General features: G+C 44.8%; 1 protein-coding gene across 3 annotated transcripts in view; it reads left to right on the forward strand.

Annotated features, from left to right (window-relative positions):
• The window catches only part of txnrd2.2 (thioredoxin reductase 2, tandem duplicate 2), a 201,901-nt gene that overhangs the window by 116,779 nt on the left and 63,500 nt on the right, over nt 1-21,622 (forward strand). For all 3 annotated transcript variants that reach the window (XM_059994667.1, XM_059994669.1, XM_059994668.1), the window contains one exon: nt 21,000-21,019. In XM_059994667.1, coding sequence (XP_059850650.1) covers nt 21,000-21,019 — 20 coding nt within the window. The remainder of the gene's footprint in view (nt 1-20,999; nt 21,020-21,622) is intronic.

Raw genomic sequence — 21,622 nt, forward strand, 5'->3', positions numbered from 1 at the left:
AGGTACTTTCTGGTCTTCTGCTGCTGTAGCCCATCCACTTCACGGTTCGATGTGTTGTGCTTTTTCTTCTTCTCACCTGCCTGACCTATCAGATTCTTTCTTCTCCAGCCCTTCATTTTCCCACCTGCCTGTCTTCATGTCCCACCTTCCAGCTTTCCTCTTTCCCCATCCCCTACCTTTTTATTCTGGCATCTTCCCCTTTCTTCTCAGTCCTGAAGAAGGCTCTCAGCCCAATGCTGCCTGACCTGCTGAGTTCCTCCAGCTTTTTGTGTGCATCGCTTTGGATTTCTAGCATCTGCAGACTTTCCTCACGTTTCTGTTTCCAACGATATGTTTGAATGGTACAAGAGTCAATGGTAAACATTTAACATGCAGTTTATCAAATGTCTCAAGTCTCACACTGAACCTGATTGTCCGGGCAGGATACAGTTCCTCCTCTATTATGCAGACTTTTCTGTATACTTTCCAATTTTTCATCAGGGTCATGAATAGAAAGGATGAAGAGCTGCATTTAATAAAGGACTTGCAGGGGTTTACTCCCTCTTTTCTGAAAGCCAAGCCATGTGTGAGAGGTGGTCTCGATGTATTGTACTCAACAGCCACACCTGGCTTGCCTTCCCCTGTAAATTTTGTGGCAATAGCTTGAAAATGTGCTGTTGCCACAGCCACTTGATCTTGCCTCTGCACCACCCATGAATCGTGGTGGATCAACGGACAAATTCAGTAAAATGCCCTAGAATCCGCCTACTGTACAAACTCACCCAACCTGTCGCTTGCAGTCACTACCTGTGGTACATTGTGTAGAACATGAAATAGCAGACCCACTCCCCTTGGTGTCATGGTTGCAAAGAAAAGAGCCTTCACTTTTATTTGTATGTATTTATTTATTTGTTGAGATACAGCGTGGAATAGGCCCTTCTGGCCACTAGAGCCATGCTGAGTAGGATCCCCCGATTTAGTCCCAGCCTAATCACAGGACAATTTGCAATGACCAATTCACCTACTAACCGCTACATCTGTGGACTGTGGGAGGACACCGGAGAACCTGGAGAGAACCCACACTGTCAGGGGGAGAGCGTACCAACACCTTACAGGCAGCGGTGGGAATTGAACCTGGGTCACCTGTACTGTAAAGTGTTGTGTTAACCACTGTCACAGAGGTGCCTGAGCGAGCCTCCAGCTCGCTGTGGTACAAGACGTGTGACCTGTGGTCCAGCATTGCTGGGACACAAGCCAGAGCCTGACCAACCTCCCTGAGTGGGAGCATCTGACAATGACCCGAGGCGACGTCACTGATGATGTGTCTCGTCTGATTTATCTCAGCATCATCCTACATGCCGATTCAAGAACCTGTCAATTCTTATCCGGGCAGACGCAGCAATGGTGTGATCCAAAGCTATGATTTGATCTCACTCTCAGAATGTCTGATGGCGTTTTGACAGCTCACTATAGTTACATGGTCTTTAAAATGATTGTCTCTTGTGCCGGGAGATCTTTAAGAGTAGTTAAAAAAAAAACTGCTCCACTAGATTATCTACTTTATTCCATTACTGTATTTAAATATAACACCGTTATATTTATTCCGTTCCGTATTTAAATATAACACCTTCAGTCACCATTTCTATTTTGGTCCCCTGTTACACTTCAGCTCATCCCACTGATCGCAATTTTGCCCCATTGTCTGCCTGTCCTTCCTCACAGACCCACTATACACTGCATCTCGTCGTATGCCAAGTGCCCCATCCTCAGCCTTATCACTCTGGTTCCCAAACCCCTGCCAAATTAGCTTAAATCTTCACCCACAGCTCTAACAAACTTGGCTGCAAGGATATTGGTCCCCCTCGAATTCAGCTCAACTTGTCCAGGTGTCTTTCCCAGATAGTCCTATTTGCCTGTTTGTCCCAGATCACTCTGAACCAGGGGTTCCCAGCCTTTTTTTATGCCATGCATCAATATGGATGTGAGGTGAAATGTCTGGCTTCTTGTCCAGAAACTCACACTGCCATTGCTTTGAGCAGAGGTTGAAGTCAAAAAGGCATTGACCTGCTCATAGAGGTCTGTCCCAATGTTGGAAACTCGACTGTTTGTGTATGAGAAAGGGACTTGTTTTGTTGTTGTTGTTGCCTGTCACACATATACTGTATACAGCTAGGGTGCCTAAGACTTTTGCACAGCACTGCAGTAATTTTATGTATTGCACTGTACTGCTGCCACACAAAAAAAAACAAATTTCATGACATATGTGAGTGATGATAAACCTGATTCTGATATGGGTCTCTATTGTGGACTGAGAGTGGGAAGGGGGCAGGGAGAGGGAGTGAGAAACACCAGAGAGACATTCTGTAATGATCAATAAACCAATTGTTTGTAATCAAATGACCTTGCCTGGTGTCTCAGGGCTGTTTGTATCTTCAGATGTGCCATCTCCCTCACTCCAACGTGGGCATTCCTTCTCTGTCACTTGCCTGGTGTCACAGGGCTGGGCATGTCTGCACCCCCACCACCCCCTCAACCACCCTGGCACTCCTTCTCTACCATCTATCCTACACCCCTCCTCAGGCTCTGCACCCTTGCTATTCCCAACATCCTTTACTCCTGCCTGATTTACAGACTGGCAATGATGAGGACTGAATTGCGAGTGGCTTTGTGGGTGCAAAGTTTGATAAGAACTTTTTGAAGAGGTGATTAAGAGGATTGACAAGTGCAATGTGTTAGATGTTGTCTACATAGGCTTTAGTGAGGCTTTGGAAGAAGTTGTGCGTAGTAGACTGGTCTGGTACGTGAGATTCTGGCTGAGCTAGCAACTTGAATAGAAGCGTGGCACAGTCAAGTAATGGTTAGCACAGTGCTTTACATTGGTGTTCAATTGCCACCGCTGCCTGTAAGGAGTTTGTACATTCTCCCTGTGACTCCATGGGTTTCCTCTGGGTCCCACAGTCCAAAGATATTTGAGTTAGGGTTAGTAAGTGGTGCCATGCAGTATTGGTGCTGGAAGTGTAGTGGCATTGTGGGCTGCCCTCCCCCCAACCCAGCATATACTCAGATTGTGTTAGTCATTGACTCAAAGAATGCATTTCACTGCATGTTTCAGAATCAGGTTTAATATCATTAGATATGTCGTGAAATTTGTTGTCTTTGAGGCAGCAGTTCAACGCAACACATGATAATAAAGTAAAACAACTGAATTACAGTATGGGTATAAAATAGTTGAATAAGTAATGCAAAAATAGAAATAAAATGTAGCGAGGTAGTGTTCATGGGTTCAATGTCCATTCAGAAATCTGATGTCAGAAAGAAAGAAGCTGTTCCTGAATTGTTGAGCGTGTGTCTTCAGGCTTCTGTACCTCCTCCCTGATGGTAACAATGAGAAGAGAGCATGACCCTGGCTGATGGGGGTCCTTAAAGATAGATGATGCCTTTTTGAGGCACCGCTCCTTGAAAATGTCCTGGATAGTACAGAAGGTAGTGTCCATGATGGAGCTGACTGAGATTATAACATTCTGCAGCTTATTTCGATCCTGTGCAGTAGCCCTCCACCCCACCATACCAGATGGTGGTGCAGCCAGTTAGAATTATCTCCATGGTACTTCTGTAGAAATTTGCGAGTGTCTTGGGTGACAAAGGCTTTTCAAATCAGGAGTGTTTGATGGTTCTGGGTCTCTACTTGCTGGAATTCAGAAGACGAAGGCATGACCTGAATGAAACCTATTGAATGTTGAAAAGCCTTGATCGAGTGGATGTGAAGAGGATGTTTTGGATGGTGGGGGAGTAATCGAGTGGCATCCTTTTAGAACGGAGATGATGAGGAATTTCTTTAGCCTGAAAGTGGTGAATCTGTCGAATTTGTTGCCACAGGCTGATTTGGAGGCCAAGTCATTGGGTATTTAAGACAGATGTTGATAGATTCTTCGTTAATCAGGGCATGAAGGGATATAAAGAGAAGGCAGGAGAATGGGGCTGAGAGGGAAAATGTGAAATGGTGAAGTAGACTTGAGGGGCCAAATGGCCTAATTCTATACCTAATCGTATATCTTATGGTCATAAATTACCTATGGTGTTTTGGATATCAGCTCAAAGCAAATTTATCCTGACTCATTGTGACTTAACGCTAATCATGTAGCCCTTGGGGCTGGAGAGCTCTACAATATGTTTTACACATTCAGGTGGTGTATTGTTATTACCAGAGGGATTTCATTATCCGTTCCACAACCACCTTATCTTTCAATTGTCCTGAAGCTCAGTCTTGTGCAGGCCACACACGTAGCAGAAGATTTATTTTTTCAATATTTGTAGCATTTATTTTCATAGGCCCTTCACAATTTATTTTCCAACAGAATAAAATGATACATCAACATTTCTTCAGCAGAAAACTTGTGTTTTTTTTCCATGGAACCGCAGGCTGGGTCAATAAATGAATACTGGAGGAGGTCAGAGGGGTAGGTGGCATTTGTGGAGGGAAATGAACAGTCAGCATCTTGAGTCGAGACCGTCACCTGGACTGATAGCCAGAGGGGAGATGGCCAATCAAGGTCAATCTCAATTAATGAATAACTAATTAATAATAAATAATTAATGAATAATCAGCCATGTTGGAATGGTAGAGCAGACTCGATGGGCCCAATGGTCTAGTTCTGCTACTATTCTTACGGTCTTATGGAACAATGGATGACAGAACATAGAACATAGAATAGTACAGCATATTACAGGCCCTTCAGCCCAAAATGTTGTGCTGACCGTCAAACCCTGCCTCCCATATAACCCCCCACCTTAAACTCCTCCATATACCTATCTAGTAGTCTCTTAAACGTCACTAGTGTATCTGCCTCCCCCACTGACTCAGGCATTACATTCCATGCACCAACCACTCTCTGAGTGAAAAACCTTCCTCTAATATCCTCCTTGAACTTCCCTCCCCTTACCTTAAAGACATGTCCTCTTGTACTGAGCAGTGGTGCCCTGGGGAAGAGGCGCTGGCTGTCAACTCTGTCTATTCCTCTTAATATCTTGTACACCTCTATCATGTCTCCTCTCATCCTCCTTCTCTCCAAAGAGTAAAGCCCTAGCTCCCTTAATCCCTGATCATAATCCATACTCTCTAAACCAGGCAGCATCCTGGTAAATCTCCTCTGTACCCTTTCCAATGCTTCCACATCCTTCCTACAGTAAGGCGACCAGAACTGGGCACAGTACTCCAAGTGTGGCCTAACTAGAGTTTTATAGAGCTGCATCATTACATCGCGTCTCTTAAACTCTATCCCTCAACTTATGAAAGCTAACACCCCATAAGCTTTCTTAACTACCCTGTTTACCTCTGAGGCAACTTTCAGGGATCTGTGGACATGTACCCCCAGGTCCTTCTGCTCCTCCACACTACCAAGTATCCTGCCATTTACTTTGTACTCTGCCTTGGAGTTTGTCCTTCCAAGGTGTACCACCTCACATTTCTCCGGGTTGAACTCTATCTGCCACTTCTCAGCCCACTTCAGCATCCTATCAATGTCTCTCTGCAATCTTCGCCAATCCTCAACACTATCTACAACACCACCAACCTTTGTGTTGTCTGCAAACTTGCCAACCCACCCTTCTACCCCCACATCCAGGTTGTTAATAAAAATCACAAAAAGTAGAGGTCCCACTTGTGGGACACCACTAGTCACAGCCCTCCAATCTGAATGTACTCCCTCCATCACAAACCTCTGCCTTCTGCAGGCAAGCCAATTCTGAATCCACCTGGCCAAACTTCCCTGGATCCCATGCCTTCTGACTTTCTGAATAAGCCTACTGTGTGGAACCTTGTCAAATGCCTTACTAAAATCCACGTAGATCACATCCACTACACTACCCTCATCTATATGCCTGGTCACCTCCTCAAAGAGAATCAGTCTTGTTAGGCATGATCTGCCCTTCACAAAGCCATGCTGACTGTCCCTGATCAGACCATGATTCTCTAAATGTCCATAGATCCTATCTCTGAGAATCTTTTCCAACAGCTTTCCCACCACAGACGTAAGGCTCACTGGTCTATAATTACCTGGACTATCCCTACTACCTTTTTTGGATAAGGGGACAACATTTGCCTCCCTCCAATCCTCCGGTACCATTCCTGTGGACAATGAGGACATAAATATCCTAGCCAGAGGTTCAGCAATCTCTTCCCTTGCCTTGTGGAGCAGCTTGGGGAATATTACGTCAGGCCCCGGGGACTTATCCGTCCTAATGTATTTTAACAACTCCAACACCTCCTCTCCCTTAATATCAACATGCTCCAGAACATCAACCTCACTCATATTGTCCTGACCGTCACCAAGTTCCCTCTCAATGGTGAATACCGAAGAGAAGTATTCATTGAGGACCTCGCTCACTTCCACAGCCTCCAGGCACACCTTCCCACTTTTATCTCTAATCGGTCCTACCTTCACTCCTGTCATCCTTTTGTTCTTCAGATAATTGAAGAATGCCTTGGTGTTTTCCTTTACCGTACTCACCAAGGCCTTCTCATGACCCCTTCTTGCTCTTCTCAGCCCCTTCTTAAGCTCCTTTCTTGCTACCCTATATTCTTCAATAGACCCATCTGATCCTTGCTTCCTCAACCTCATGTATGCTGCCTTCTTCCACCTGACTAGATTTTCCACTTCACTTGTCACCCATGGTTCCTTCACCCTACCATTCTTAATCTTCCTCTCTGGGACAAATTTATCCCTAACATCCTGCAAGAGATCCTTAAACATCAACCACATGTCCATAGTAAATTTCCCTGCAAAAACATCATCCAAATTCACATCCGCAAGTTCTAGCCTTATAGCCTCATAATTTGCCCTTCCCCAATTAAATTTTTTCCTGTCTTCTCTGATTCTATCCTTTTCTATGATAATGCTGAAGGTCAGGGAGCGGTGATCACTGTCCCCCAGATGCTTACCCACTGACAGATCTGTGACCTGACTTGGTTCGTTACCTAATACTAGATCTAGTATGTCATTCCCCCTAGTCAGCCTGTCAACATACTGTGACAGGAATCCATCCTGGACACACTTCACAAACTCTGCCCCGTCTAAACCCTTGAAACTGATCAAGTGCCAATCAATATTAGGGAAGTTAAAGTCACCCATGATAACAACCCTGTTATTTTTACACCTTTCCAAAATCTGCCTCCCAATCTGCTTCTCGGTATCTCTGCTGCTACCAGGGGGCCTATAGAATACTCCCAACAGAGTAACTGCTCCCTTCCTGTTCCTGACTCCACCCATACTGACTCAAAAGAGGATCTTGCTACATTACTCACCCTTTCTGTAGCTGTAATAGTATCCCTGACCAGTAATGCCACCCCTCCTCCCCATTTCCCCCCCCCCATCCCTTCTAAAACACTGAAATCCAGGAATATTGAGAATCCATTCCTGCCCTGGTGCCAGCCAAGTCTCCGTAATGGCCACTACATCATAATTCCATGTATTTATCCAAGCTCTCAGTTCATCACCTTTGTTCCTGATGCTTCTTGCATTGAAGTACACACACTTTAGCCCTTCTACCTTACTACCTTTATACCCTTTATTCTGCTGCTCTTTCCTCAAAGCCTCTCTATATGTTAGACCTGGCTTTACTCCTTGCACTTCTTTCACTGCTCTATCGCTCTGGGTCCCACCCCCCTTGCAAATTAATTTAAACCCTCCCGAACCATGTTAGCAAACCTACCAGCAAGAATATTGCTCCCCCTCGAGTTCAGGTGCAACCCATCCAATTTGTTCAGGTCCCACCTTCCCCAGAAGAGATCCCAATGGTCCAAAAATATAAAACCCTGCCCCTTGCACCAACACCTCAGCCACACATTCAACTGCCATCTCCTCCAATTCTTACCATCACTATCACGTAGCACTGGCAGCAATCCTGAGAACGCCACCCTTGAGGTCCTGTTTTTCAGCTTTCTGCCTAGTTCCCAAAACTCACACTTCAGGACCTCATCCCTTTTCCTGCCTATGTCGTTGGTCCCAACATGTATCATGACTTCTGGTTGCTTTCCCTCTCGTACCAGGATGTCATGCACAGACATCCCGGACACTGGCACCTGGGAGGCAACAAATCATGTGGGTTTCCTTCTCATGTCCACAAAATCTCCTGTCTGCTCCCCTGACTCTAGAGTCCCCAATGACGACAGCTCTCCTCTTCTCCGTCCCACCCTTCTGCACCACAGGGTCAGACTCCGTGCCAGAGGCCCTGCCGCCGTGGCTCACACCTGGTCGGTCGTCCTCACCAATGGCATCCAGGATGGTAAACTTATTGTTCAGGGGAATGGCTACAGGGGTGCTCTGCACTACCTGTCTACTCTCCTTCGCTTTCCCCCCTCAGACTGTCACCCAACGACCTGCTTCCGGCAGCCTAGGTGTGACTACCTCCCTGTAGCTCTCATCTATGTCTGCCTCATTCTCCCTTATGAGTCGAAGGTCATCCAGCTGCTGCTCCAGATTCCTCACAAGGTCTTCCAGATCGCCCAGCCGCAAGCACTTCTGGCAGATGTGACTCTCCGGGAGACGGGAGTTCCCCCAAGACTGCCACATCTCACAGGAGAGGCACATCACCATCTCAGGAGTCATTGTAAAGACTAACTGGGAACAAGCTCGTCCTCTGCCTCTTCTCGTCGAAGCCTCTCGAGTCAAAGCCTCAAATCTCCACTCCTTCACTGGCACACTCACTCACTGGCCACTTTCCACTGCCTCACTGAACTATTCAAATATTACTGAGCTATTCAAATCTTGATTGATTGCACAGTCCAACTGCCAAAACTGCCAGAATCTCTCGAGTCAAAGCCTCAAATCTCCACTCCTTCACTGGCCCGCTCACTCACTGGTTGCTTTCCACAGGTCACAGGTAAAACCAGGGGAGGAAGTGTGATAGACAGATGGAGGAGGGAGTGTGGGAATAGTGACAGAGACTGGGAGGTGATGGGTGGATCCAGGTGAGGAGGGGAGTTTTGCATGAGTACAAGAGGCAATGCCAATGTATTTTATTGATCTACTGGATAAGACTACCCAGGATGTCCCCATATTATACAAAATGTTTGGGTCTACTTACTTGATTTTCACATTCAATTAATTACTTTGAATTTCAAAGTTCGAAGTAAATTTATTATCAAAGTACATATATATACAACCCTGAGGTTCATTTTCTGGTGAGTAGGCTCAATAAATCTATAGAATTATAAACTTAACGGAATCAATGAAAGATCGCCCAGCTTGGGCTTTCAACCAGAATGCAGTAGACAACAAACTGTACAACTAACAAAGAATGAATGAATGAATTAATAGTTAGATAGATAAATAAATAAACAAACAAATAAATAAATAACTAATAATTATCGAGAACATGAGGTGAACAGGCCTTGAAAGTGGAAACACTGGTTGTGGGAACAAGTGAAACTGAGAGAAGTTATTTCAAGAAGAACATTAACTATTCCTGTACCTGGTGTTGTGAGTCCTGAGGCTCCTGTACCTTCTTCCTGATGGCAGAATCGGGAAGAGAGCATGACTTGAGTGGTGGGAGCCCCTGATAATGGATGCTGCTTTTCTGCAACAGCGTTTGATGTCAATGTGCTCAATGGTTGGGAGGGCTTTACCTGTGATGGACTGGGCCATAACCACTACATTCTGTAGTAACTTATGGCGCCAGGATAGCATTTGATTTCACATTTCTTAAACGTGTTTTAGACTTCCTTTTCATTTCCATCTCATCAACAAGTTAGTGTAGCAGTCTGCACGGTGCTATTACAGCTCAGTGAGTCAGAGTTTGGAGTCCTCCGCAAGAAAGTTTGTAAATTCCTTCCTATGTGCATGTGGATTTCCTCTGGGTGCTATGGTTTCCTCCCATAGCCCAAAGATGTAGGTTTTTGGTCATTATAAACTGTCCCATGATTAGATATCATTTACTGCCGATCATGCCATGGCATTTAGGGCAGCAGTGAAGGTCCTCCATTTTGGCCTGTCCTTGGCCATCTTCTCTGTTCTGCTCCAGGTGTGGTTCAAGGTCCTCATTTCAGCACGTACGGTATGGAGCCAAGTTGTTTTTGGTCTCCCATGTTTCCTTTGCCCTTCTGAGATCCAGTGAAGTGCTGTCTTGATAATAGAGTTGCCCTCTCTTCTGATCAAAGGCCTGTTCCACTCTCAAATGTGCCGGGAGAGCCTGTTCAGTGCTCAAGTGGGCTGAGAAGGCCTGATCCATGCTCAAGTGGGCCGGGAGGGCCTGTTCAGCGCTCAACTGTGCTGGGAGAGCCTGTTCAGCGCTCAAGTGGGCTGAGAGGGCCTGTTCAGCGCTCAAGTGGGCTGAGAGGGCCTGTTCAGCGCTCAAGTGGGCTGAGAGGGCCTGTTCCATGCTCAAGTGGGCCGGGAGAGCCTGTTCAGCGCTCAAATGTGCTGGGAAAGCCTGTTCAGCGCTCAAGTGGGCTGAGAGGGCCTGTTCCATGCTCAAGTGGGCCGGGAGAGCCTGTTCTACACTCAAATGTGCTGGGAAGCCCTGTTCTGCACTCAAATGTGCTGGGAGGGCCTGTTCCGCACTCAAATGGGCTGGGAGGGCTTGTTCCACACTTAAGTGGGCTGGGAGGGCCTGTTCCACACTTAAGTGGGCTGGGAGGGCCTGTTCCATGCTCAAGTGGGCCGGGAGGGCCTGTTCCACACTCAAGTGGGCCGGGAGGGCCTGTTCCATGCTCAAGTGGGCCGGGAGGGCCTGTTCCACACTCAAGTGGGTCGGGAGGGCTTGTTCCGTGCTCAAGTGGGCCGGGAGGGCCTGTTCCACACTCAACTGTGCTGGGAGGGCCTGTTCCACACTCAAATGGGCTGGGAGGGCCTGTTTCTTGCTCTAGTGGGCTGGGAGGGCCTGTTCCATGCTCAAGTGGGCCGGGAGGGCCTGTTCCACACTCAAGTGGGCCGGGAGGGCCTGTTCCACACTCAAATGGGCTGGGAGGGCCTGTTCCGTGCTCAAGTGGGCCGGGAGGGCCTGTTCTGTGCTCAAGTGGGCCGGGAAGGCCTGTTCCACACTCAAATGTGCTGGGAGGGCCTGTTCCACACTAAAGTGGGCCGGGAGGGCCTGTTCCGTGCTCAAGTGGGCCGGGAGGGCCTGTTCCACACTCAAATGTGCTGGGAGGGCCTGTTCCACACTCAAATGTGCTGGGAGGGCCTGTTCCACACTCAAATGGGCTGGGAGGGCCTGTTCCTTGCTCTAGTGGGCCAGGAGGGCCTGTTCCATGCTCAAGTGGGCCGGGAGGGCCTGTTCCACACTCAAATGGGCTGGGAGGGCCTGTTCTGTGCTCAAGTGGGCCGGGAGGGCCTGTTCCACACTCAAATGGGCTAGGAGGTCCTGTTCAGCATTTAAATAAGATACAAATAAAAACCACACCTCAGTAAGAATTGTTAAAAATTCCTGGCAATCACTATCATGTGAAGAGTATGACTCTTCTGTATTCTGTAAACATTCTCTGATATTACAGGAGCCTAAACCTAAAAATCAAAATGTGACGAGTTCAAGAATGACAGAGACAGATCCATACTGTGGACAGGGATGAGATAAGCTTGGTTGGCGCACGTATCGTTTCACATTGTGCTATATTACAGTGCATGTGATCAGGAGCAGGCAGCTCTGGCCCAGACTAACCCAGGGCCTCCAGGCACCAACCTGCACCAAAGCACGAAAGGTTTAGTTTGATCCAAATACCTGAAGGGATGTTGTATGTGAAATGAGCCACACTGGCAGACCAAACAAAAGAATCACATGACCATTTCTGGGTGACAGCCTAGAGATGGCGATAACTCTTTTTGTGCAGTGTGTTGTTATACTAGTGAACTACCCGAAGGGCACTGAAAGCTAACAAAGGAAGGATAAGCCTTTAAAAAAGAAATTCTTCTTGAGTGAAAAGATCAACAATTTGGACTAAATGAATTCAATGCCTCAAAGATTCAGAGCGATAGAGTCATAGAAAAGTACAGCACAGAAACAGGTCCTTTGGCCCATCTAGTCCATGCCAAACCATTTAAACTGCCTATTCCCATTGATCTGTACCTGGACCATAGCCCTCCATACCCCTCCATCCATGTACCTACACAAACTTCTCATATGCTTTGAAATCGAGCTTGCATGCATCACTTGTGCTGGCAGCTGATTCCACACTCTCACCACCCACTGTATGAAGAACTTTCCCCTCATATTCCCCTTAAACTTTTCAACTTTCATCCTTAACCCAGGACCTCTGGTTGCAGTCTCACCCAACTGCAGTGGAAAAAGCCTGCTTGCATTTACCTTATCAATACCCTTCATAATTCTGTATACCTCTATCGAATCTCCTCTCAATCTTCTGTGTTCCAAGGAATAAAGTCCTAACTAAGAACAGGAGCAGGAATAGGCCATCCAGCCTGGTGAGCCTGCTCCACCATTCAATAAGACCATGGCTAATTTGACCATGGACTCAACTCCAACTACCCGCCTTTTCCCCATAACTCTTAATTCCCCTACTATGCAAAAATCTATCCAACATTGTTTTAAATATATTATATAAGGTTTATAATATATTTATATAATATAATTTATAATATATTATATAAGGTTTATAATATATTTACTCCTCTGCTTCATTGGGCAGAGAATTCCACAGATTCACCACTCTCTGGGAAAAGCAGTTCCTCCTCTTCTCTGTCCTAAATTTACTCCCCTGAATCTTGAGGCTATGTCCCCTAGTTCTAGTGTCACCTACCAGTGGAAACAACTTTCCTGCCTCTATCTTTTTTATTCCTTTCATAATTTTATATGTTTCTATGAGATCTTCTCTCATTCTTCTGAATTCCGGTGAGTACAGTCCCAGGTGAATCAATCTCTCTTCATAGTCTGACCCCCTCATCTCTGGAATCAACCTGGTGAACCTTTTTTGCACTGCTTCCAAAGCCAGTATATCCTTCCTCAAGTAAGGAGATCAGAGCTGCATGCAGTATTCAGGATGTGCCCTATACAGTTGCAGCATAACCCCCCCCCCCCCCCACCCCGCCCCAACCGCTCTTAAATTCAATCCCTCTAACAATGAAGGCAACATTTAATAGATTAAACTATTCAACCTTTCTTTATAACTCAGGTCTTCCAGACCATGCAACATACTTGTAAATTTTCTCATTTACTTCTTTCCTGTAGGTAGGTGACCAAAACTGCACACAAACTTTGATTTATGAAAGCTAATGTGCTAAAAGCTTTCTTTATGACCTTCTCTACCTGTGATGCCACTTTCAGCAAGTTACGGACCTGTATTCGCAGATCCCTTTGTTCCACCACACACTCAGTTCATTGTGTAAGACCTACCCTGGTTGGTCCTCTCAAAGTGCGACACCTCACACTTGTCTGCATTAAATTCCATCTGCCGTTTTTCAGCCAATTTATCCACCTGATCCAGATCTTGCTGCAAGCCATGATTGCCTTCCTCCCAGTTTAGGTACCGTCCGCAGATTCGCTTACAGTGAAATGCGTCATTTACGTTAACCAGTAGCGCAGTCTAAGGGTGTGCAGGGGGCAGCCTGGAAGGGTTGCCACACATTCTGATGTCAACATAGTATGCTCAAAATATTCAGCAGGTCACCATGCAGCCCAAATGCAACAGGCTACGCCAGAAAAATAAACCCCTTTCCCAAAAGCCCACCCACACTCACAGACAGGCCTCCTCCAGGCCTCTGACCTCCAGACCTTGGTACCAGACTCACCGACCTAGGGGCTTTGACCTCTGGTCTTGCTAGCCGAAGAGTCAGTACAGATGCAGAGGAGTGAATAGTGTCCTATGCTGTAAACCATAAGAGCTGATGACTGTTCAGTTTTCCTCCTGGTGGAAAGTTACTGGAGAAAGATCATTCATTGTATGTTGTATCATATGATCTGGGTGATCACGGTCTTTCCATGATTGTTCTTGGCACATTTTCTACGGTAGAGGTTTACCATTGCCTTCTTCTGGGCAGTGTCTTTATAAGACAGATGACCCCAGCCATTATCAATACTCTTCAGAGATTGTCTGCCTGGTGTCAGTGGTCACATAGCCAGGACTTGTGATATGCACCGTCTGCTCATACGAACATCCGCCAAGTGCTCTCGTGGCTTCCCATGTCCCTGATCAGGGGCGGGGGGAGGGAGCGGTGGGAAGGAGCCCTTACATCTCTATCCCATCACCCAGGGAGGAGAATATTTCTCCAAGAAAAGGAAATGAGGACCTTTCCTTGACTGGCTGAAGTCCTTGTAATGATGGTGCTGATCACTTTGCATTCAACTAACCCCTCTGTTTGACACCAGAAGTTTAAATATTGTCCAAATTAGCATGAAAAAATATAAGCCATCCCGTTGGGCTCAAAATATGAAACAGGTGAACAGGGGAAAAAACTTCAATACCATTCAGTTGAACAATCCAATAATAGGATTCAGTTTCTTGTACTTAACCAGCCTAAAATAATGTTCTACGCATTGAATTTTGAATGCATTGGAATGCAAAGAAGCTGTGGAGCCTACTCAATATGAGTGCATTACAAGCACATCGCTCTTCCTCTGTTGTCATGGTTTCACAATATCTGGGTCATGCCATTTTCTCACAGCTACCATTGAGCATGAGATACACACCACCAGCTTCAAGAACAGCTACTTCTCTTCCACCATTTGGTTCTTGTACCAACCGGAAAAACCCTAATCACTATAGATTAGCCATCCCCCTGTGTGTATGCATGGCTCCTCTGCAGAGAGAGTTAACTGCACCATGTTCCTCGGAGTTCACATCACAAATGACTGCACCCGGTCCCTCAATATCACCTCCCTGGACAAGAAGGCACAGCAGCGCCTCCACTTCCTGAGGAGATTGAGGCGGGTGAGGCTTCCACCCCCATCCCCCCATCTTAACTGAATTTTACCTGAGCACCATTAAGAGCATCCAGACAAACTGCATCTCCATCTGGTATGGGAGCAGCCAAGCATTGGACTGGAAATCGCTACAAACAACGGTGACCTTTAGTATTATCAAGGATCTCACCCACCCATCCAGCATCCTCTTTGACTTTCTACTGTCAATAAGGAGATTCTGATACAAAAAAACAAGAAGGGTCACAATGGGAAACTGCTCCTTCCCTCAGGCCGTCAGGCTTCTGAAGTCCCGCTGCATTGCATTCAAAGTGTCAACAATTAATTTGTTCTGTACCCTACCATTTTAATTTATGGGCTTAATTTATGCATAATTCATTTGTGGATTTAATTCTACTTTCTTAAGTTATTGTACTGTATGTGTGTTATGTGTACTACTGTGCTTTAGACTCTGGTCTCATTTGACGATGGACATGTGTATAGCTAAATTACAATAAACTTGACTATGACCACTTTAACCACTAAAATGGACTTTGAATTTTTTCATTGCAGTTGTGTTCTTTCTTGTAATAATTGTCTACAAATGTTTAATTTCTCTTTTTCTTGTGAATGTTGCTTATATGATGCTCTACGCCTGTGAAGCTGCTGCAAGTTAGCTTTTCACTGCAGTTGTGCATCCGTAGCAGATAGCGCAATCGCTTTACATCACCAATGATTGCTGATTGTGGTTTGATTCCTGTCTGTAAGGAGTATTTAATGCTCTCCATGACGTTAGGGTTAGTGAGAATGGTGTGTTATCTTGATGCCGGAAGCATGGCGACACTTGCAGGATGCCCCCCGGCACTATCTGCTTTCTGTACTGAAAGAAATTATTTTTTTTAAATCACACTGATAACATACACATAATGCTGGAGGAACTCAGCAGGTCAGGTAATAACATCCGTGGAAAGGAATAAACAGTCTGAAACATCAACTCTTTATTCTGAGTTCCCTCAGCATTTTTGTGCATGTTCCTTTACATTTATGACTCTTGAGTGCGAGTTTTTATTGATCCAATTGTGTTCCTTGAATTTACTGTGTATTCCCACAAGAAAATGAATATTGGGTTTGCAAATAGTGACACATACAGTACTGTATTTCTGAATGTGGAGTGGAGAGTGAGTTTGTAAATCTGGTGGGAGTAAAGAATGTTGGGAATGGCAAGGGTGGAGGTCGAGAGGGTGTGGGACAGATTGCAGAGAAGGAGTGCTGGGGGCAGGGGGTGGCATGGGTATAGATCAGTGGTTCCCAACGTGGGGCGTACTTTGATTTTTAAGGGGGGCAATTCGAGAATGAGTTATTAACAGTGAATTTTTTCTTGTAAGTCTGTGTGAGTATGAGTGTGTGTGCAAGTTAATACATATGTGTATATACAATATGCATACATAAAAATACTTGTGTGTATGTACATGTGTACCAATGACATAGGTAGGAAAGGTCCTGAAACGAGAGTATAGGAGAGTTAGGAAGGCAGTTAAGACAATGACATAGGTAGGAAGAGGTCCTGAAACGAGAGTATAGGAGAGTTAGGAAGGCAGTTAAGAAGAAGGACCGCAAAGTTAGTAATCTCGGGATTACTGCCTGTGCCACGCGACAGTGAGAGTAGGAATGGAATTAGGTGGAGGTTGAATGCGTGGCTGTGGGATTGGAGCAGGGGGCAGGGGTTCAAGTTTCTGGATCATTGGGACCTCTTCTGGGGCAGGCGTGACCTGTTCAAGAAGGACGGGTTACACTTGAATCCTGGGGGGACCAATATCCTAGCGGGGAGGTTTGCTAGGGCTACAGGGCAGACTTTAAACTAGTAAGATGGGGGGGCAGGAATCAATTTGAGGAAACCATGGGAGAGGAGGTTAGTTCACCAGAAAAGCAAGTAAGTAGACAGTGTGTGAGGGAAGAAAGGCAGGTGATGGAGAAGGGATGCACTCATCCCGAAGATGTAGGGGAGAAGAAAGAAAAGGATAATAAATTTGAATGCATTGTTAGGGATGAAAAGAGAGGAGGAGATGGAGAGTATCTTAAATGTATCTATTTTAATGCTAGGAGCATTGTAAGAAAGGTGGATGAACTTAAAGCGTGGATTGATACCTGGAATTATGATGTTGTAGCTATTAGTGAAACATGGTTGCAGGAAGGGTGTGATTGGCAACTAAATATTCCTGGATTTAGTTGCTTCAGGTGTGATAGAGTAGGAGGGGCCACAGGAGGAGGAGTTGCATTGCTTGTCCGAGAAAATCTTATGGCGGTGCTTTGGAAGGATAGATTAGAGAGCCCCTCTAGGGAGGCTATGTGGTTGGAATTGAGGAATGGGAAAGGTGTAGTAACACTGATAGGAGTGTATTATAGGCCACCTAATGGGGAGCATGAGTTGGAAGAGCAAATGTGTAAGGAAATAGCAGATATTTGTAGTAAACACAAGGTGGTGATTGTGGGAGATTTTAATTTTCCACACGTAGACTGGGAAGCTCATTCTGTAAAAGGGCTGGATGGTTTAGAGTTTGTGAAATGTGTGCAGGATAGTTTTTTGCAACAATACATAGAAGTACCGACTAGAGATGGGGCAGTGTTGGATCTCCTGTTAGGGAATGCGATAGGTCAGCTGACAGATGTATGTGTTGGGGTGCACTTCGGGTCCAGTGATCACAATAGCATTAGCTTCAATATAATTATGGAGAAGGACAGGACTGGACCTAGAGTTGAGATTTTTGATTGGAGAAAGGCTAACTTTGAGGAGATGCGAAGGGATTTAGAGAGAGTGGATTGGATAAAGTTGTTTTATGGGAAGGATGTAATAGAGAAATGGAGGTCATTTAAGGGTGAAATTATGAGGGTACAGAATCTTTATGTTCCTGTTAGGTTGAAAGGAAAGGTTAAAGGTTTGAAAGCACCATGGTTTTCAAGGGATATTAGAAATTTGGTTCGGAAAAAGAGGGATGTCTACAATAGATATAGGCAGCATCGAGTAAAGGAATTGCTCGAGGAATATAAAGAATGTAAAAGGAATCTTAAGAAAGAGATTAGAAAAGCTAAAAGAAGATACGAGGTTGGTTTGGCAAATAAGGTGAAAGTAAATCCGAAAGGTTTCTACAGTTATATTAAAAGCAAGAGGATAGTGAGGGATAAAATTGGCCCGTTAGAGAATCAGAGTGGTCAGCTATGTGTGGAGCCGAGGGAGATGGGGGAGACTTTGAATTGTGTAAGGTGTGGGAAACAAGTAAGGAAGTTATGGAACCTATGACAATTAAAGAGGTGGAAGTACTGGCGCTTTTAAGAAATTTAAAAGTGGATAAATCTCCGAGTCCTGACAGGATATTCCCCAGGACCTTGAGGGAAGTTTGTGTAGAAATAGCAGGAGCTCTGACGGAGATCTTTCAGATGTCATTAGAAACGGGGATTGTGCCGGAGGATTGGCATATTGCTCATGTGGTTCCATTGTTTAAAAAGGGTTCTAGAAGTAAGCTTAGCAATTATAGACCTGTCAGTTTGACATCAGTGGTGGGTAAATTAATGGAAAGTATTCTTAGAGATAGTATTAATAATTATCTGGATAGACAGGATCTGATTAGGAGTAGCCAGCATGGATTTGTGCGTGGAAGGTCATGTTTGACAAACCTTATTGAATTTTTTGAAGAAGTTACGAGGAATGTTGACGAGGGTAAGGCAGTGGATGTAGTCTATATGGACTTCAGCAAGGCCTTTGACAAAGTTCCACATGGAAGGTTAGTTAAGAAGGCTCAGTCGTTAGGTATTAATGCTGGAGTAATAAAATGGATTCAACAGTGGCTAGATGGGAGATTCAGGAGAGTAGTGGTGGATAATTGTTTATCGGGATGGAGGCCGGTGACTAGCGGGGTGCGTCAGGGATCTGTTTTGGGCCCAATGTTGTTTGTAATATACATAAATTATCTGGATGATGGGGTGGTAAATTGGATTAGTAAGTAGATACTAGTAAGATTAGATACTAAGGTAGGAGGTGTTGTGGATAATGAGGTGGGTTTTCAAAGCTTGCAGGGAGATTTATGCCGGTTAGAAGAATGGGCTGAACGTTGGCAGATGGAGTTTAATGCTGAGAAATGTGAGGTTCTACACTTTGGCAGGAATAATCCAAATAGAACATACAGGGTAAATGGTAGGGCATTGAGGAATGCAGAGGAACAGAGAAATCTAGGAATAACAGTGCATAGTTCCCTGAAGGTGGAGTCTCATGTAGATAGGGTGGTGAAGAAGGCTTTTGGAACGCTGGCCTTTATAAATCAAAGCATTGAGTACAGAAGTTGGAATGTAATGTTAAAATTGTACAAGGCATTGGTAAGGCCAAATTTAGAATATTGTGTGCAGTTCTGGTCACCGAATTATAGGAAAGATATCAATAAATTAGAGAGAGTGCAGAGACGATTTACTAGGATGTTACCTGGGTTTCAGCACTTAAGTTACAGAGAAAGGTTGAACAAGTTAGGTCTCTATTCATTGGAGCGTAGAAGGTTAAGGGGGGATTTGATCGAGGTATTTAAAATTTTGAGAGGGATAGATAGAGTTGACGTGAATAGGCTGTTTCCATTGAGAGTAGGGGAGATTCAAACGAGAGGACATGATTTGAGAGTTAGGGGGCAGAAGTTTAAGAGAAACACAAGGGGGTATTTCTTTACTCAGAGAGTGATAGCTGTGTGGAATGAGCTTCCTGTAGAAGTAGTAGAGGCCAGTTCAGTTGTGTCATTTAAGGTAAAATTGGATAGGTATATGGAAAGGAAAGGAGTGGAGGGTTATGGGCTGAGTGCGGGTAGGTGGGACTAGGTGAGATTAAGAGTTCGGCACGGACTAGGAGGGCCGAGATGGCCTGTTTCCGTGCTGTGATTGTTATATGGTTATATGGTAATTGCGTATGTACTGTATATATAGTGTATCACCATCATTATAACCATCAAATGGCTTTCATAATTAAATTAATGAATTGACTGATGTAGGAAGGAACGAATGAACAAGTCCAAACGTGTAAGAAACTCGTACGAGGTCGCGCCAATGCTGCTTTTTGCAGTAGCTTTCGGTTCCTGGTGGTGTGAAGGTGTGTACATTGCGTCATCTCTTTTAAACGGTGTATCTGTCTTTGTATGCTGTAGAAACGAATCGGCATTGTTTTATTTATTTATTATTACTATTTTAATATCGCTTAATGTTCTAATTTTTTTATAATTTCTTAGCAATTTCTTCCTCGGAACTTTAAACAGTCCTTTGGTTCTTTTATTTTTCTCTTTCATGAATGCCATGTTCTTTGGAAGCTTGTTTAAACCAAGTTAATGGTCTTTTAGGCTTCCTCCAGGTGAATAGGAGTTCACTTTTTGAATAATAAGAATTATATATCACCACAGGGCATCAGGATTTTAGAGGTGATTAGGTGGGGCATGGCCAAAAAAAGGTTGGGAACCACTGTTACCAAGCAAGATAATTTGATTTCAAACAATTGGACATTTGATTCTAAACAATTGTTTTATTGATCATTACAGAATGTCTCTCTGGTGCTTCCCTCCCCTCCACTCTCCCTTCCCCTTTTCCCAACCATGATTCCCCTCTCCCTGCTCCCTTCCCACTCTCAGTCCACAACAGAGACCCGTATCAGAATCAGGTTTATCATCACTCACATATGGCATGAAGTTTGTTTTTTTTTCTGGCAGCAGTGCAATACAATACATAAGATTACTACAGTGCTGTGCTAAATTCTCAGGCACCCCAGTTAAATATACGTGCCTAAGACTTTTGCCCAGAACTGTACGCATTTTGGTAATAACTTTAAAGATTTCCAGCATCTGTTGTGCATACTGATAATAGAACAGCACAGTCACGTGGTGGTTAGCACAACGCTTTACAGCATCAGCAACTCGGGTTAAGTTCCCACTGCTGCATGTAAGTAATTTGTATGTTCTCCCTGTGACCATGTGGGTTTCCTCCTGGTGCTCCTGCTTCCTCCCACAGTACCGGTTAATAGGTTAATTGGTCATTGTAAATTGTCCTGTGATTAGGCTAAGATTAAATCAGGGGATGCTGGGTGGCGTGGCTCAAGGAACCTGAAGGGACAGTTCCACAAAAAATAAGTAAATATATTCATTTATTTTTGTCTTTTATTTTCTTTACAGATTAGTTATTGGTGCAAGCTGTATCCTTTTGGAATAGAGTCAGAGAGCAATGTAGGCCCTTCGGCTCAGTGAGTCCAGGCTTACTTCAGTTAGTCTCAATTTCCCGTATCCCTCTAGTCCCCACCCCTTTCATCATGTACCTATCCAAATGCTTCTTAAATAATGCTGTTCTCCGTGCCTCAACCACTTCCTCTGGCAGCTCGTTCCAAAACTCACCACTCTCAATATTTCCATTTAATATCAGAGAATGTATAGTCCCCAATCTGAAATTCTTACTCTTCACAGACATCCACCAGAGAGAAAAACATAAAGAATGAATGATAGAAAATGTTAGAACCCCAAATTCCCCCTCCCCCATGCACCAGCAGCAGCATTTTATCAATCCACCCCTGGCTTGTTCCAGCAGAAAGCATCAGCACCCACCATGTGCACAATGGCAAAACCCCTTTTTTTTAACGTGTTGTACCAGTCAGCCATTCTTGTCTGGCTCGTGGTGTCAGTTTTGGTCTCCTTTTGGATTAACCGGGTCTTGATATGAACGTTCCTGACTCAACCCTTGTTTTTTCTTATGAGGCCGTGGTTAGCTCGACGCTCAACCCAGCATGGATGAAAAGCGTGCTTGG

Source organism: Hypanus sabinus, chromosome 18 (assembly GCF_030144855.1).
Source record: "Hypanus sabinus isolate sHypSab1 chromosome 18, sHypSab1.hap1, whole genome shotgun sequence".
In the NCBI taxonomy this organism is placed as follows: Eukaryota; Metazoa; Chordata; class Chondrichthyes; order Myliobatiformes; family Dasyatidae; genus Hypanus; species Hypanus sabinus.